Source organism: Callospermophilus lateralis, chromosome 15 (assembly GCF_048772815.1).
Source record: "Callospermophilus lateralis isolate mCalLat2 chromosome 15, mCalLat2.hap1, whole genome shotgun sequence".
Lineage (NCBI taxonomy): Eukaryota > Metazoa > Chordata > Mammalia > Rodentia > Sciuridae > Callospermophilus > Callospermophilus lateralis.
In genome coordinates, this window is record NC_135319.1 from 40982778 (window position 1) to 40998268 (window position 15491).

The following is a 15491-nucleotide window of genomic DNA, read 5'->3' on the forward strand; positions in this document are numbered from 1 at the left end:
GGCTGCTCCCGGAATAAAATTTCTAACTGGAATTATGTATTTTTTGTTTTCTGGTACTGGGGGTTCAAAGTATCAGGCAAACATTCCCACCCCTCTCACTTTTTAGATGAGAGAACAAGGTTCAGAAGTTGGTTGCTCAAGGAAATAGCTACAAGCAAACGAGAAGGAAGTAGTGGGCTGCTGCTCTTCAAATAAATTGACTTTTTCTGTCTAGTTCCAGAATTTTAGCCACTATTATATAAAACACTTCCCTAAAGAAAATAGTCATTTGGAAAGAGGGTATCTGGTATTTCTACTATTAAAATTTTACTGAATAAGTTCAAAGACAAAATATGTCAGGATGCTATTTCTAAAAGGAAAAATGAGCAAAAAGCCTAATGAATATTAAAAGTATATAAACAAATCACATGAAAGGTTGCACCTCAAAAGTGCAGACCCTAGATTTTAACCCAGCTCACAGATATTAAGGAAACAAGAACAAGTTTATTTTCAGTTAAAATCTGTAATGTGGAAAACAGTTTGGAGAGGCTGTCCCAAACCCTTCAACTGGTCAATAATATAGAAAAAGAAAAGTCATAAAGCCACTTTCCTACATACAGAAACAGAACTACATATTGTTAAAAATATACATGAATAATTAAGAAAAGCAAGGTACTGATTGACAAAAAAAAGTAGAGGAAATTTACAAAAGGAAGAAGAGTAGCAAGCACTGGGGCCCCTCAAGTATGGATCATGGTTGATTATAAGCTAAGCAAAGGGTATGCAAGAGTTATACAATGTGCATTCTCTGTATACATGATGTTATTATGCCCAGTTTTAATACTGGTTTAAACAAACCATCCTTGTCCCCACCCGTCTCTTGTGAGCAGAAAAAATGAACTGATGTGTAAATCCTTAGTATTGCCCCAAATAAGGGAGTAACCCAAGAAAGATATTATGGGATTCAGGCAATAGAAACCCACACACAGGATAAGGGGAACTCTGGGAATAGAATCAAAGGGAAATCCAACAGGAGTAATCAGGTTAGACATAAGCAGAACAGAGAACTACAGGAAGGATGATTCCATGAAAAAGTGATAAATTATGCAGTTTCAAAACCTCAAAAAAACATTTTATAGAGGTACTCTAGAAGGTATGAGAAAACTGATGTTCAAATACAGCTAACTAACTACTGGGAGGACAATGAAGAGAAGGCCAGTGTGAAAGTGGCCAAAACCCATCCATCATATTAGTCAATAACTAGGTTTAAAATTGATTAATCAAGAATAGACAACATATACTGCATCTTACTTAGAAATGCAATTAGGCCAGAAGAAGCAGGTAAAGGACTTAAAAGTAGATCCCTTTGGGTAGCAGGAGCAAGGGTGGGTAAGGGCCAAGAGTGAAAAAAGAGACGATTAAGTCTGTTTAGCACTTTTTTAGATTTAATACTTTGAATTAAAATATAGGTAGACGGTAGAAGTAGAAAGGTACCTATCACTGAAGTTCTCTCAGTATTTTTTATGTTGTAGAAGTGAATTCAAATACATCCACAACTGTATGTATGGTAGTGGGGCATACTATTCATTTAACCCAAAGGCAAATTACTGCTAAGCCCCCCTTCCACACTTTTTTTTTTTAATTTTGAGATAGGGTCTAGCTAATGGCCTTCAATTTTTGATCTTTCTGTATTAGTCTCAGCCACTGGGATTATAGGAATGCTTCACCAAACCCGGCCACAACCATATAAGGATAAACTGTACTAACTACTATTACGTTTATTACTCTATAGTCAATATTCATAACAACCTATGCAGAATGATAAAACTGTTTCAGAAGAGTAAAATAGGCTTAGGATATGTGAGACAGTAAAAGCCAAAAGCAGGATTTTTAAATTCAGAGGAATCTGTTATTCCACACTGTAGGGAAGTGGACAAAATTATTTCTAATGTCAATTTTCATCTGGAAGATCATTGTAATACTAGACATAAAGGGGAGAGCTCTACCAATTGTCCAAGATCCCCAATGTTTTTCAGAACTGGGGATCAAATCCAGGGCCTTACATCCTATCACTGAGCTATACCCCATCCCCAAAACACCTTAGATTTATGCAGGACTTCACCTACTTTTGTAGTTTCATATACCTTTTTGCTTTATGGAAACATTTTCTACTCACCTGCAATGCTTTGTTAGCTTCTTTTATATCTTCTATTTTAAGTTTGGATCTAAAAGATTACAAACAGGTCCAAATTTCAGTACACATTAAAATATAAAGCCTTATAATTAGAAAGGTATTGGTTTTACAGTTATAATTGTATATAACATATGACTCTAATGATCCCTGTCTGGCATGATATTTTATATTTTCTAAATGTCCTAAAGGAAAATGCATTTTTAGATTTAAAACTTTGTGGTTTTTTGTATATTTGTGTTTTGAATGCTGGGATTGAACCCAGAAGTGCTGTATCACTGAGCTACATCTTACCTTTTTATTTTTTATTTTGAGACAGGGTCTCACTAAGTTGCTTAAGGCCTAAATTGCTGTGGCTGGTATCAAACTTGCAATCCTCCTGCCTCAGCCTCCTGAATTATAAGTGTGCACCACTGCATTTTGCAAAACTTTTTTTTTTTTTTTTTTAAGGAAAGAAATAATTGGCACCAATTGTGGTAGTACATGCCTGTAATCTCAGCAATTCTGGAAGCTAAGGCAGGAAAAATCACAGTTTGAAGCCAGTCTCAGCAACTTAGTGAGGCCCTAAAAACATTCAGGGGTGCTCTACCACTGCTACATTCCCAGCCCTTTTTATTTTTTGAGACAGGGTCTTGCTAAAAAGTGCTGAGGCTGGCCTCAAATTTGGCAGTTCTCCTGTCTCAACCTCCCACATTGCTGGAATTACAAGCATGTGCCACTATGACCAGTGATTTAGTCACTTCTAAGAAGTCACAAAGGTAGTAATGAGAAAGCCAGAATCCAAACCCTGGTCTATGTAACCTCCAAAGCCCACATTGCTAACCTATATACAAAGTTCATTGGCTGGGGTTGTAGCTCAGTGGTAGAGCACTTGTCTCACAGGCATGGGGCACTGGGTTTTATCCTCAGCACCACATATAAATAAAGATATTATGTCCATCTAAAAAATAATTTGAAAAAAGAAAAAGTTAAGGAGATACAGAAGTGTTAATGAAATATGCAGAACATGTATTAGTGATAATTTCCCACCTTTTGAAAATACAAGTTATTGAAAATTCACATAATAAAAAGCAATATTTAATTACCTAGATTCCAATACCGAGGGATGATTTTCTCTACATGTCTATGAGTGTGTGTGTGTATATGTTTACATGGAATCATTACCTGCATAGTTTTTTATAACCAGCTCTTTTTCTCCTAGCAACGTATGAACAGCTAAAGGCTATTGGTTGTTACTAAGTATCTGCTTCATATTATATTAAATGATTACATGGTGGGACTGGGGCTATAGCTCAGTTGGTAGAGTACCTGCTTTGCATGTACAAGGTTCTGGGTTCAATCCCTAGTACCAAAAAAAAAAGCAATAATAAATGGTTACATGTTATGTACCATAAAAAAGGATATGAAAGTTAATATCTATTGTTGAACTTTCAAATTTCTCTCCACAAAAGTTTGCTAAAGTACAGGTATAAGCTCTACTGGTCTGTAGTCCCAGCTACTTAGGAAGCTGAGGCAGGATCACAAAAACCGTAAAATGGAAACAATAGCGCTGAGAATGTAGCTCAATGATAAAGTACCCCTAGGTTTAATGCTTGTACTTCCGGGAGGGGCTGAGGCAGAAGAATCCCAAATTCCAATCTGGCCTCAGTAAGGCCCTAAGCAGTTCAGTGAGATGCTCTCTCAAAATTAAATTTTAAAAATAAATAAATAAATAAAAAGGGCTGGGGATGTGGCTCAGTGATAGAGTATTCCTGGGTTCAATCTCCAGTACCAAAAAAAATTCTGACCCTATCCATGTTTTAGGGACTATGACCTCAGAAGTAATAAAGGAAAATTGACAAAAGGTTGCATGTAAAAATTGAAATATTAACAAGGGAAAAACATGCTACAAACTAATAATGAATGACAAACTAGAAAAAAAATGTGCCATAATTGATTTTCAAAGATCCCATGAATAATCCAAAAAATGTACAACAGTCACTTTACCAAAAATAAACTACATATAATAATGGAATAAACATGATCAACCTTACTACAAGAAAGATGACAAAAACTTTACATGCTGGGCAGTGGCACATTCCTGTAATCCCAGAAATTTAGGAGGCTGAGGCAAGAAGATTGAAAGTCCAAGACCAGCCTCAGCAACCCTGTCTCAAAAATTAAAAAGGATTGGGGAATATAACTCAGTAGTAAATTAGCACCATTGGGTTCAATCCCTAATACCAAAACAAAACTTTATAGCACATTCTTTTTTTTTAAAGAGAGAGTGGGAGAGAGAAACAGAGAATTTTTTAATATTTATTTTTTAGTTATCAGCGGACACAACATCCCTGTTTGTATGTGGTGCTTAGGATCGAACCCGGCCGCACGCATGCCAGGCGAGCGCGCTACCGCTTGAGCCACATCCCCAGCCCCTACAGCACATTCTTTTTGGCCCAACAGTTCAAGCCATATCAACATATGATTTTCTTTGGTACTGGAGATTAAACCTAGGACCTCGACCATGTCAGGTCAGTACTACATTCGTTAAGCCCAAAATATACATAGAAGTTATTCACAGCAGTACTGCTTACAAAAGAAGTGACTTAATTATCTTTTTTTTTTTTTTGTACCTGGGATTGAACCCAGGGGTGCTTAACCACTGAGCCACATCTCCAGCCCTTTTTTATATTTTAGAGATGGTCTTGCTAAATTGCTTAGGGCCTAGCTAAATTGCTGAAGCTGATCTTAAACTTGCTTCAGCTTCCTGAGTTGCTGGGATTACAGGCTTATTCCACTGGGCCCAGCTATCTAGCACATAAATAAAACAACTTCAAACTACAAAAGAACAAGCATTATATGGAATTAGGTTAGGTATGCAAGGTAAGAGAATAATTCAGTAGTCAAAATAACCCTTGAAAATCCCTTACACATAGCTAGCCCATAAATTCACTTATAGATTGTGTAGTATATCTAACCTGTGCGGTAATTTCCCTGCAAACTAAAATTTGAGAAGCAATGAACCGGACTAAAGTAAATAACAAGGGTCCGAAAGCAGCACCTAGATCTTCAAATGACCACCTCTTTAATACAACTACAAAGTCTCTGGAACGGGTGAAGATTAACATATTCCTTATTTTACTATGCCAGTATGCTCTAATATTAAACTTTTAAGATCTCAGTAAATGGAGATTTTTTGTTTTCACTATTTAGATTATAAATATAGTGCCTGCACATGGAGGAAGCGCAATAAGTACCTGTGAAATACTGGGAAATATAGAAACAAGCACTTAGCCACAGGGTCAGGCTCAAAGTGCTCAACAAATGGATGTCAGATTGAAACTGATATCTTTCTTTCAAAAACATAATACAAATTGTTCTGTGAAAAGCTATACAGGTTAGGTGCAGTGGTGCATGCCTGTAATCCTAGCACCTGGGTGTAATCCTCAGTACCACCAAAAAATAAAAGAAAAGGTACAGAGATAAAAATACATTTATAATAGTTCATATTTTTATCTTATATTTAAACCTCCCCTGCCCTTTGGTACTGCAATTGAACCCAGGGGCATGCCACCACAGAGAGCTACATTCCCCAGCCCTTGCTTATTTTGAGATAGGGTCTCACTAAATTGCTGAGGCTGGCCTCAAACTTGTGCTCTTTTCTCTACCTAAGCCTCCTGGGATTACAGGTATATTCACCACACAGCTGTATTTAAACCTTTCTAATTAGTTTGATGCCTTCATGAACCTTTAATAATTGTCAATGACTACTTAGTTGAAGGGGAAAAAAATTACTCGCTAAGTTTGTTGCCAAGTTCTTGAAGAGCTTGCTCTTGTTCACGATATATTTTTTTCAACTGCTGATTTTCATCCTGGAGGTTAAGAAACTCCTGTCAAAACAATAAAAGACAGAAAATGTGATTTAAAAGGAATGAGCAACTTCACATTGTATATGTATCATTAATTAGCATTCTTAAGCTTTTTATTAAAAAAAAAATGTATCCAAACTCCTTTCCTAGCTGCTCTGTGTATCAGCTACTTCACATTTTTCATATTTACTTAAATCTTTTTAATATTTTTGACAAGAAATAGTATGACCTGTTTTCCTTGTATATGTAAACTGCGTCTAAGTTAACTTTAAAACAAGACAACATTCACTGGGTGTGGTGGTACACCCTTGTAATCCCAGCAATTCAGTTGACTAAAGCAGGAGGCTCACAAATTTGAGGCCCACCATGGCAATTTAGCAAGCCCCTATCTCAAAATAAAAAGATCTGGGTGTGCAGCTTAGTGGTAGAGTGACCCTGGGTTCATTCCCCAGTACCGAAAATAAATAAAATAAATTTTAACATAGGTGAATATTTAAAGTTTTCTACAATTTACTTTTTTAAGATTAGTGATTTGTTGGGTCTCATTTCTAAGATGAGATAAGGCATCTTTCTCCTTTTGAAGATCTTCCTGCAAAGTCTGTCTCCATTCCTTCTCAATCTTCAGATCAGTTTCCAGTTGAATCCTTAAATGACAAATAATACACAGAAGCTCAGTACCACTTCTTACATAACAGTTAAATGTATTCCTTAATACAAGCATCCTTTTGGTTGATTAATTTTGCCTCTATGATGCATTTCTGTGTTTTTCTTTTCTTTTTTTTTCTTTTTTGTAGGAGGGATTGAACCCAGGGCCCAGGGGCATTTAACCACTGAGCCATATCTTCCTAAATTGCTTAGGGCCTTACTAAATTGCTAAAACTTGAACTTGCAATCCTCCTGCCTCACTCTCCTGAGTCACTGGGATTACAGGTGTTTGCCACCATGTCTGGCTTCATTTTCTTTCATAAATATCTTTTGGTAAACAAATTCAGCACAGGTTTTTTTTGTTTTGTTTTGTTTTTTGTTTGTTTTCCTTAAACAATACTGGTAATTGAACCCAGGGCTTTGCACATACTCAGCAGGTGTTCTACCACTGGGCTACACCCGTAATAGGGGTTTTCTGAACACATTTGCCAGCCACAAAAAAATAACTGCTAAACAATTTATGTCATTTTGTCGATACACATTAGAGTTGTAGAAGTATAGAAAATGGAAGGGTATATACCATACTACTAAAACTTTTATCTTGGGGATTCAACTCAAACCGAGCAATGTGGGGTTTTAATTGTTTACATTTCTGTGCCATGTGAAAAATTTTAAAACAAACTAATGAAGGGGATTGATAATTACAATTGTTAAATGAATGTAATATCAGTAACAGCAAAATCTGCCCTGGTGTAAAGTGCTAATTTGCAGATTACTGTTGGAAGCTGAGCAGCTGCAGGATAGATCCAAAACCATGCCGACTATACTGTGTGGAAATGCTAGTTCTCATCTGAAAGCACTCCTATATCATTCTAACAACAGCTGCTAGCTGGCACGACAAAAGGTGTTGAAGTATAAATTTTTTATGTATTAATTATTGGTAATGAGGATTGATCCTGGGGGCACTTTACTACTCAGCCACATCCTCAGCCCTTTTTAAAATTTTAAGACAGGGTCTTACTAAGCTCAAAATTTTTAACAAAAGGTGGGGAGGCTGCTGAGAATGTGGCTCAGTGGTTAAACACTCCTGGATTCAATTCCTGATACCCAAATGAATAAATAATTTAAAGGGAAGCCAGGCATGTTAGCACACTGGTAGTAATCCCAATGATTCAAGCCAGCCTCAGCAATCTAGCAAGATACTGTTTCAAAATAAAAAGTAAAAAGAGCTGGGGATGTAACCTGTGGTAAAGTGTCCCCAGGTTCAATCCCTAATACCTCTTAAAAAAAAATTATACACACACACATACACATACAGAATGATCCTAATTCTCAAAAAACAAAAATACTGATATATATTAAAGTGTTATCCATGTTCTTTTAATTTTCTTCATGCTTCTCCATGATTCCTTATGTTTTGGCCAAGAGCATATAATCTTTTCATAATCAGAAACTGAAAAAGTTATTTCCATATTAGGGGAAAATCTAGAAATCATTTTTCTCTAACAAAGTTTCTCAACTGACTGTTCCTATACATACAGTTCCAATGTCAGAGATTTCCTGGGTCTCCAAATTGTTAACATGTTCATGCCCTCCAAAAAGGCACCAACTTAGAGAAAAAAATTAAAGCTTCACCAGTTATAAATAAATAGATATTTTTAAAAAATAAAGTTTCACCAGTGACAAACATATCTCAACAGCTACACCTAGGTCTTAGTAGTTAGTTTAGCCTTACAAAGAAAGGGGTAGGTCCCTGTAGCATTGTTTAGGTCATCCTTTGGGCAGGGATCAAATAACAATATCATAGTAGAGTAATTTGTAACATTGCAAAATAAATATCAATTTTGTCTTGCATGTTTTTATCAAACACTAAAAAAGGTAATTTAGTAACAGAGTATCTGGATTTCTATGCTATATTGGACTAATTGGCAAAGTGTCCCAATCTTTTGTTTCCATGTGTTTTTATTTGGCAAAGCACAGGGACTTAAAGCCCTTGGCACTGCTACTAAACTTGTGACATGAATGCTCCTTGTAATTTTTATTGCCAAAGGAAGTCCTGAAAAAGTACTATCTATTATTATTATTATTTATTATTATTATTGTTATTATTATTAAATGTTTTTAAAGTACTGGGGGGGTAGTAGAGGCACAGTGGATAACCCTCGGTACCCTTGCGAACTTGGTGCTGCAAGTGGTGCAGAGTATGCTAGCTGCCTCCTGCAGCCTTTGTGTAGGCCTGGCGCCTGCTGTGCTGGGCCCCCCAAAGCCCTGTCGCCTGATGGGGGCGCCATTCGGAAGCTGTGCACTGCACACAGGACTCACTCTGCTCTCCGTGCATAAATTTACAGAGGAACATGAATGGATAACTATAGAAAATGGTATTGGAACAATGGGAATCAGCAATTCTGCACAGGAAACTCTGGGAGACTGTTTATTGCAGTCTATCTGAAGTAAGAAACATATGAGAAATATGTAAAATGTATTGAGAAGTACAAATGGCACCCTAAGTAAACTAGTGTGGAATAACTTAAGCAGTTGTCTTAAATTAGTGGTAAAAGAAGATTTAAAAAGAAACTACTCTCCACACTGCTAACTGGAAGATTACCCCTTAAATTTCCAGTGTCTACAGATAAAGATTACACTGTATGCATGAATCTTATTTTACTTTTTTTATGATTTTTAGAGTTAAGATTTAGGCTCTGATTTCAGAATTCATGAAATTATCTGTGGTAAAAACTAATAATAGGCATGTAATTCAAGGATAAGCCTTATAGAATATTGTAACTTGCTTATATACATCCTTGGATTTGGATTAACATATTTAATGATCTTCCCATTGGAAAAAACTGGGCATGGAGGAAAGTGTGTCAGAAGAACAATACTGGGGGCTGGGGATGTGGCTCAAGCGGTAGCGTGCTCGCCTGGCATGCGTGCGACCCAAGTTCGATCCTCAGCACCACATAAAACAAAAGATGTGTGTCCGCCGAGAACTAAAAACAAATAAATATTAAAAATAAATTCTCTCTCTCTCTTTAAAAAAAAAAAAAAAAAGAACAATACTGTCTTAATTTTACAATATGCTGCATTTTCTGGTGTTATTTTTTATAAACTGAAATAACAGCTTGCAACGAAAACAAAATATTCAACTTCATTAAATTTTTTTTTGGAAACAGTCTCTCTAAATTGCCCAGGCTGGCTTTGAACTTGTGATCCTCTTGCTCAGATTCTTTTTTTTTTTTTTTTTTTTGGTAATTTTATTTTATTCACTTTAGTTGTTGATAGACCTTTATTTTTTATTTATAAGTGGTGCTGAGAATCAAACCCAGTGCCTCACACATTCAAGGCAAGTGCTCTACCACTGAGCCACAACCCCAGCCCCTCAGATTCTCAAGTAGCTGGAATTACAGGCCAGTTCCTGGACAGATGCTGGGTTTCAGTTTACAAATGATAAAGTAAAATGATACTTAATATTTAAGTTTTTAACCAAGGTAAAATTTTCTGGCCTAAAGCCTTGTTCTGTATACTAATTCCTCAAAATATTATTTTTGGCATATTTAAAAGGAGGCTAAAGAAGAAGGAGGACAGCGAATTCAAGGCTATCATTAGCAACTTTTTGAGATCCTGTCTCAAAAAGTAAAAAGGGCTAGAATGTAAAGTGCCCCTGAGTTCAAGCCCCAGTATTGCTTTAAAAAAAAAAAAAAAAGATTCCAGACAATTAAAAACCTCTAGATATTATATATAAGACATAAGAAAACTCAGAAAGATGGAGAGAAGGCAAATGAGCTAGGAACCCCAGAATTCAAGAAATAACATGGTAGTGAATGTCCAGAGGCTTCTTTTTTTTTTTTTTCTCCAGGTAGCTCAGCTTGGATGTCGAAGATTTTGTCCCATACATAAACACCTATGGGCACAGACAAGAAGAGCAAAACAAAAAAAACCTTCATATGAAGTGTGTTGTCTTACCAAAGTTCTGAGAAAGAGACAGTCTAATGAGAGAAACTTTTTGACAATGAATGCCCTATCCCAGCATTGGTAAGGCAGGGGAGATGGGGAAGACATGGCCTTGAGTAGGGAGCCTAGAAGTTATTGGGTATCTTTCTCCATCCCCTCTGGGATGGTCTTGGACTTTCATCCCCACTTGGTATAAAGGGTCACTGCTAAAACAGATCTAAATAAAATCCAGAATGTTATAATACCCAAAGTATTCAAGATACAATTGAAAAACATCTGTTATACAAAGCCCTAGAAAATCTCAACTCAGATGAAAAAAGAATCAACAGATGCCAACATGTCAGACAATGAGAATTTTAAAGCAGTCATGTTGGAAATGTTCTTAAGACTTATCAAGGAGAGACAGACAAGACAAGGACAAAGAGAAAAAAAAAAAAAGTCAAATAGAAATCTTAGAACTGAAAAATGTAATAGTCTCAAGAGAAGAATAAAGATGATAAGAATGAATGAACCTGAAAACAGAACAAGTCAAATTACCCAGTTTTCCCAGTTTTATTTTATTTTTTTTAAAGGAGAGAATTTTTTTAATATTTATTTTTTAGTTCTCAGCGGACCCAACATCTTTGTTGGTATGTGGTGCTGAGGATCGAACCCCGGCCGCCCGCATGCCAGGCGAGCGCACTATCGCTTGAGCCACATCCCCAGCCCCAGTTTTCCCAGTTTTAATAACAGAAAACAGATTGGGGCAGAAGAACTGTCTCAGGGACCTTGGGAGTATGAAGAAAAAGTCCACAGTGATGCACACCTATAATCCCAGCAAGAGGATCACAAGTTCAAGGCCAGCTTGGGCAATTTAGCAAGACCTGTCTCAAAATTTTTATTTTATAAAAGGGCCAGGGATACAGTTAATGAAAACAACCTTCAGAAATTAAAGTAAAATAGACTGTGTTGCCAACAGACTGACCCTAAAAGAACAGACCTATCTGAAAAAAATGGCTAAGAAAAATAGAGATTCAAAAAGGAACCTCAGGAATGAAGAAATGAAAAAAGAATAAGGGAAAGATGAAAAAGAGCAAACAATGACTTTTTAAAGTTAAATATGTTTAATGGTTGAAACATATAAAATTGGTATATTCTCAATATATAGAAAAAATATTTAACCAAACTATAAATCACTACAGATAAATCAAAATCACTACAGATAAATCAAAAACCAAAATGAAATTTTCATGTTCACATAACCCATGAGAAGGCAAGAAGACTCAAACAGAGGAATGGAAAACAACAACAAAAATAAATAAATAAATGACATTTGAGCTTGAATAAATCAATAATTAACACTAAATGTAAAAGGACTAAATGCACTCAAAAAACCAAGTTGGCAGGATTGATTTAAAAAAAAAATGGTATGGTATCATAAGAAACTTATTTCAATATAAAATAAAGGTGGGCTGAAAGTTAAATAATGAAAAAATTGCAAACACAAATCAACAAAGTAGGAACAGCTATTTTAATACCAGAAAAAGTAAACTTCAAAGTGAAGAAAATTACCAGAGACAAGAAAATAATATAATGACCAGAGGGTCAATCCACCAAGAAGACATAGCAATCCTAAATGTATGGGCAGCAAACAGTAGAGCTTCAGAACAAAGCAAAAACTGATAGAACCAAAAATAGAAATACATAAGTCCAGAACCAAAAATAGAAATACCTAAATCCACAATTACCGTTGGGTATTTCAACAAACTGGGGATGTAGTTCAGTGGTAAATCTCCCCTGGGTTCAATCCCAGTACCAAAAAGGAAAAGAAAAAAAAAAAAATGCACCTAAGGGCTGGAGGTATAGTTCAGTGGTAGGATGCTTGCCTAGCATGTGCAACACCCTGGGTTTCATCCACAGAACCACATGTAAAAAAAAAGAAATATATCTAACCTACTGGATATTATAGTAATAGAGTATTGGTTGTTTGCTTTCAGGATGGCAATGGCTGACTAATGGCTTGCTGCCACCACACAGGATGGTCAGAGTGTCATACCCTATGTCACCAAAACTCAAAGTACACTTTCTACAGAATAGTTTTTTCACCATCATAAAGTCAAAAAAAATCACAAATTGAAACACTAAGTTGGGGACCATCTGTTATTGATAGAATTACTAGACATAAAACTAAAGGCAGCTTAGAAACTTACACAGCATACATGCTTGTTTTAATGATATGTTAACATAATACATAGATCTCTATTTTTCATTGTTGTTTGCTTTTAATAACAAAAGTGGTATACATATTTCCTGGGGGGAAATATTGATATTTATAAAATAAAAACTAGGGCTGGGGATGTGGCTCAAGCGGTAGCATGTTCGCCTGGCATGCGTGCGGCCTGGGTTCGATCCTCAGCACCACATACAAAAAAGATGTTGTGTCCACCAAAAACTAAAAAATAAATATTAAAAATTCTCTCTCTCAAAAAAAAAAAAAAAGTTTGGTGTTTGACACTGTTTAAAAAAATAAAATAAAATAAAAACTAAAATGCAGGGGATGGGTTTGTAACTTGCCTAGCACGCATGAGACACTAGGTTCAATCCTCAGGATCACATAAAAAAATAAAATTGAGGCTGGAGTTGTGGCTCAGTGGTAAAGCGGTAAAGCGCTCGCCTCAGCACCACATAAAAATAAATAAGTAAAATAAAGGTATTGTGTACAACTACAACTAAAAAATAAATATTTAAAAATTATAAAAAAATATATTTTAAAAAACCTAAAATACAGCCAGGTGTGGTGGTACACACCTGTAATCCCAATAATTTGGGAGGCTAAGGCAGGAGTATCAAATTCAAAGCCAGCCTCAGCAACTTAGCAAGACCCTGTCTCAAAATACAAAAAATTTTTTAAAGGGCTAGGGACTAGGGATGCAGCTCAGTGGTACCCCTGAGTTTAAACCCCAGTGCCAAAATAGTCATAATAATAATAATGAGAGGGCTGGGTGTGTAGCTCAGTGGTAGAATGCTTGCCTAGCATGTGTGAGACACTGGGTTCAATTCTCAGCACCACATATAAATAAAAGTCCATCAATAACTTAAAAAAAATTAAAAATTAATAATGGGAATAAAAACACAAATATTACCATAAATACAGTTTTTTAAATGTTTGATTTTTTTTTTTCAGGGCTGAGGATTGAAACCAGGGCCTCATAGGCAAACACTCTTCCACTAAACTACATTCCCAGCCCAATATATATATATATATATATATTTTTTTTTTTTTTAAGTGAACATACTGGCTGGTATCACTGGATAAATAAAAACATTGGTATTCTATCATATGTGCCAAAAGGTTCAGGTGGGTGGATCATATTAATACAGTTTTGTTTCCAAGAGCAAAATACTCACAGCTGTTTCTCCTTTTGAGAGATTTGTTTCTGCAGACTATCAGATTGACTCAGACACTCTTGTAGATATTTCTCATCCTCATCTTCAGCTTCCATTTGCGCCTTCTCTGCTTGCTGCAATCTGGTGTAATTCAAATCAACTTTGGGTAAAACTGAGGCTAGAACTAGGGTGTAAAAGGGTGAAGAAGACAAATAAAAGAAAAATGGGGAAATAGAAACATTTCTAAATGAAAACAAAGTTTGGGGGAAAACTCACAAACTCAAACGTGAAAGAGCCACACAATGTCTAGAAACTGTTTTTGTGATTTTTTTTTTCAACACAACATATAATATGCCCAGAACACTATCTTCAAATTTGTTTTATTTCTTGTTCATAATTAACAATGCAAAGCAATACAGTCTTTACCATTTATCTAGAGCATAATGAATCAATAGGTATGTTACTGCCTTTTTACAAAACCATGAAAACTATAGTACTTATGTCTATATTAGGTGAAGAAGCCACCTGCTGTATGTTATGCTAAGATGTCTATGCCAGGAATCAAGTGTGCTATGGGGCCAAGAGCAAAGACCTACAATAACTCCAATAAAAGCAGTATCCTTCCTAGAGGATCTTTATGCATTTACTAAATAATGCCAAAGCTCTATTATATGTGTGTATGTGTGTGTGCATTTAAGATTCAAAAAGAATTTAGTGCTAGTTGGCACCATTCTCTAGAGATCATTTTTGTTCCTCACCACCAAACATTAAAAATTAGCTAAAAACATGATTTTCAATTTTTCCTGTTTTTCTTTGTAAGTCATTGCTTCTCCCCAGCCTTAGCTCCACTCCCTACCTCCCTTGGCCATCAAGATTTCTGAGACTTGACTTCATTATTTTATAAGAAAATATTTCCCAAGATTCAAGGACATTAATTCCTTGTAGGGAATCGCAAGAGAAATTTCTGTTCTACTAACCAAAAAAACCTGCCTCTTCCTTTCTAGAGCCTTTCTTTCTTTCTTTTTTTTTTTTTTATGTGTGTGTGTTTGATGCTGGGGATTGAACCCAGGGCTTTGTGCCTGTGAGGCAAGCACTCTACCAACTGAGCTATATCTCCAGCCCCTCTAGAGCCTTAAAGCCTCTTTAAGAGCCTTAAAATCATACTAATGGGGCAACCCTCACATATTTCAAGAGTATAAATGCTGCTTCCAAGGAAAGGAGAGTAACTAAGTTACTAAGTTATCTCTAAGTTTAATTTAAATTAAAATATTAAGGCAGTGGGGGTGGACCCAAGCTCTTATCTAAGGATACAGAAAGTAAAATAAAAGTCAGTGAGGTAGGCCTTGAAGTTGTGCTATCACAGAAGTGGGCTAGAGGGAACTGGAAAACTGAAAAATGCTAAAGCACAGAATGATGGCCAATCTGGATTGTAAACTATATTAAAACATATTTAAAAATCAGTAAGGGAGCCATGAGGCAAAGAGTGGACCAATGTTGGGGGAAATATCTGT

The 15491-nt window shown here is 35.9% G+C and overlaps 1 protein-coding gene across 3 annotated transcripts in view; it reads right to left on the reverse strand.

The window, feature by feature from the left end:
* The window catches only part of Rufy2 (RUN and FYVE domain containing 2), a 40708-nt gene that overhangs the window by 2750 nt on the left and 22467 nt on the right, over positions 1-15491 (reverse strand). For all 3 annotated transcript variants that reach the window (XM_076834255.1, XM_076834256.1, XM_076834254.1), the window contains exons 13-16: positions 14002-14121; positions 6533-6662; positions 5945-6039; positions 2156-2204 (exon numbers count right to left, since the gene is read on the reverse strand). In XM_076834255.1, the coding sequence (XP_076690370.1) occupies positions 2156-2204; positions 5945-6039; positions 6533-6662; positions 14002-14121 (394 nt within the window). The remainder of the gene's footprint in view (positions 1-2155; positions 2205-5944; positions 6040-6532; positions 6663-14001; positions 14122-15491) is intronic.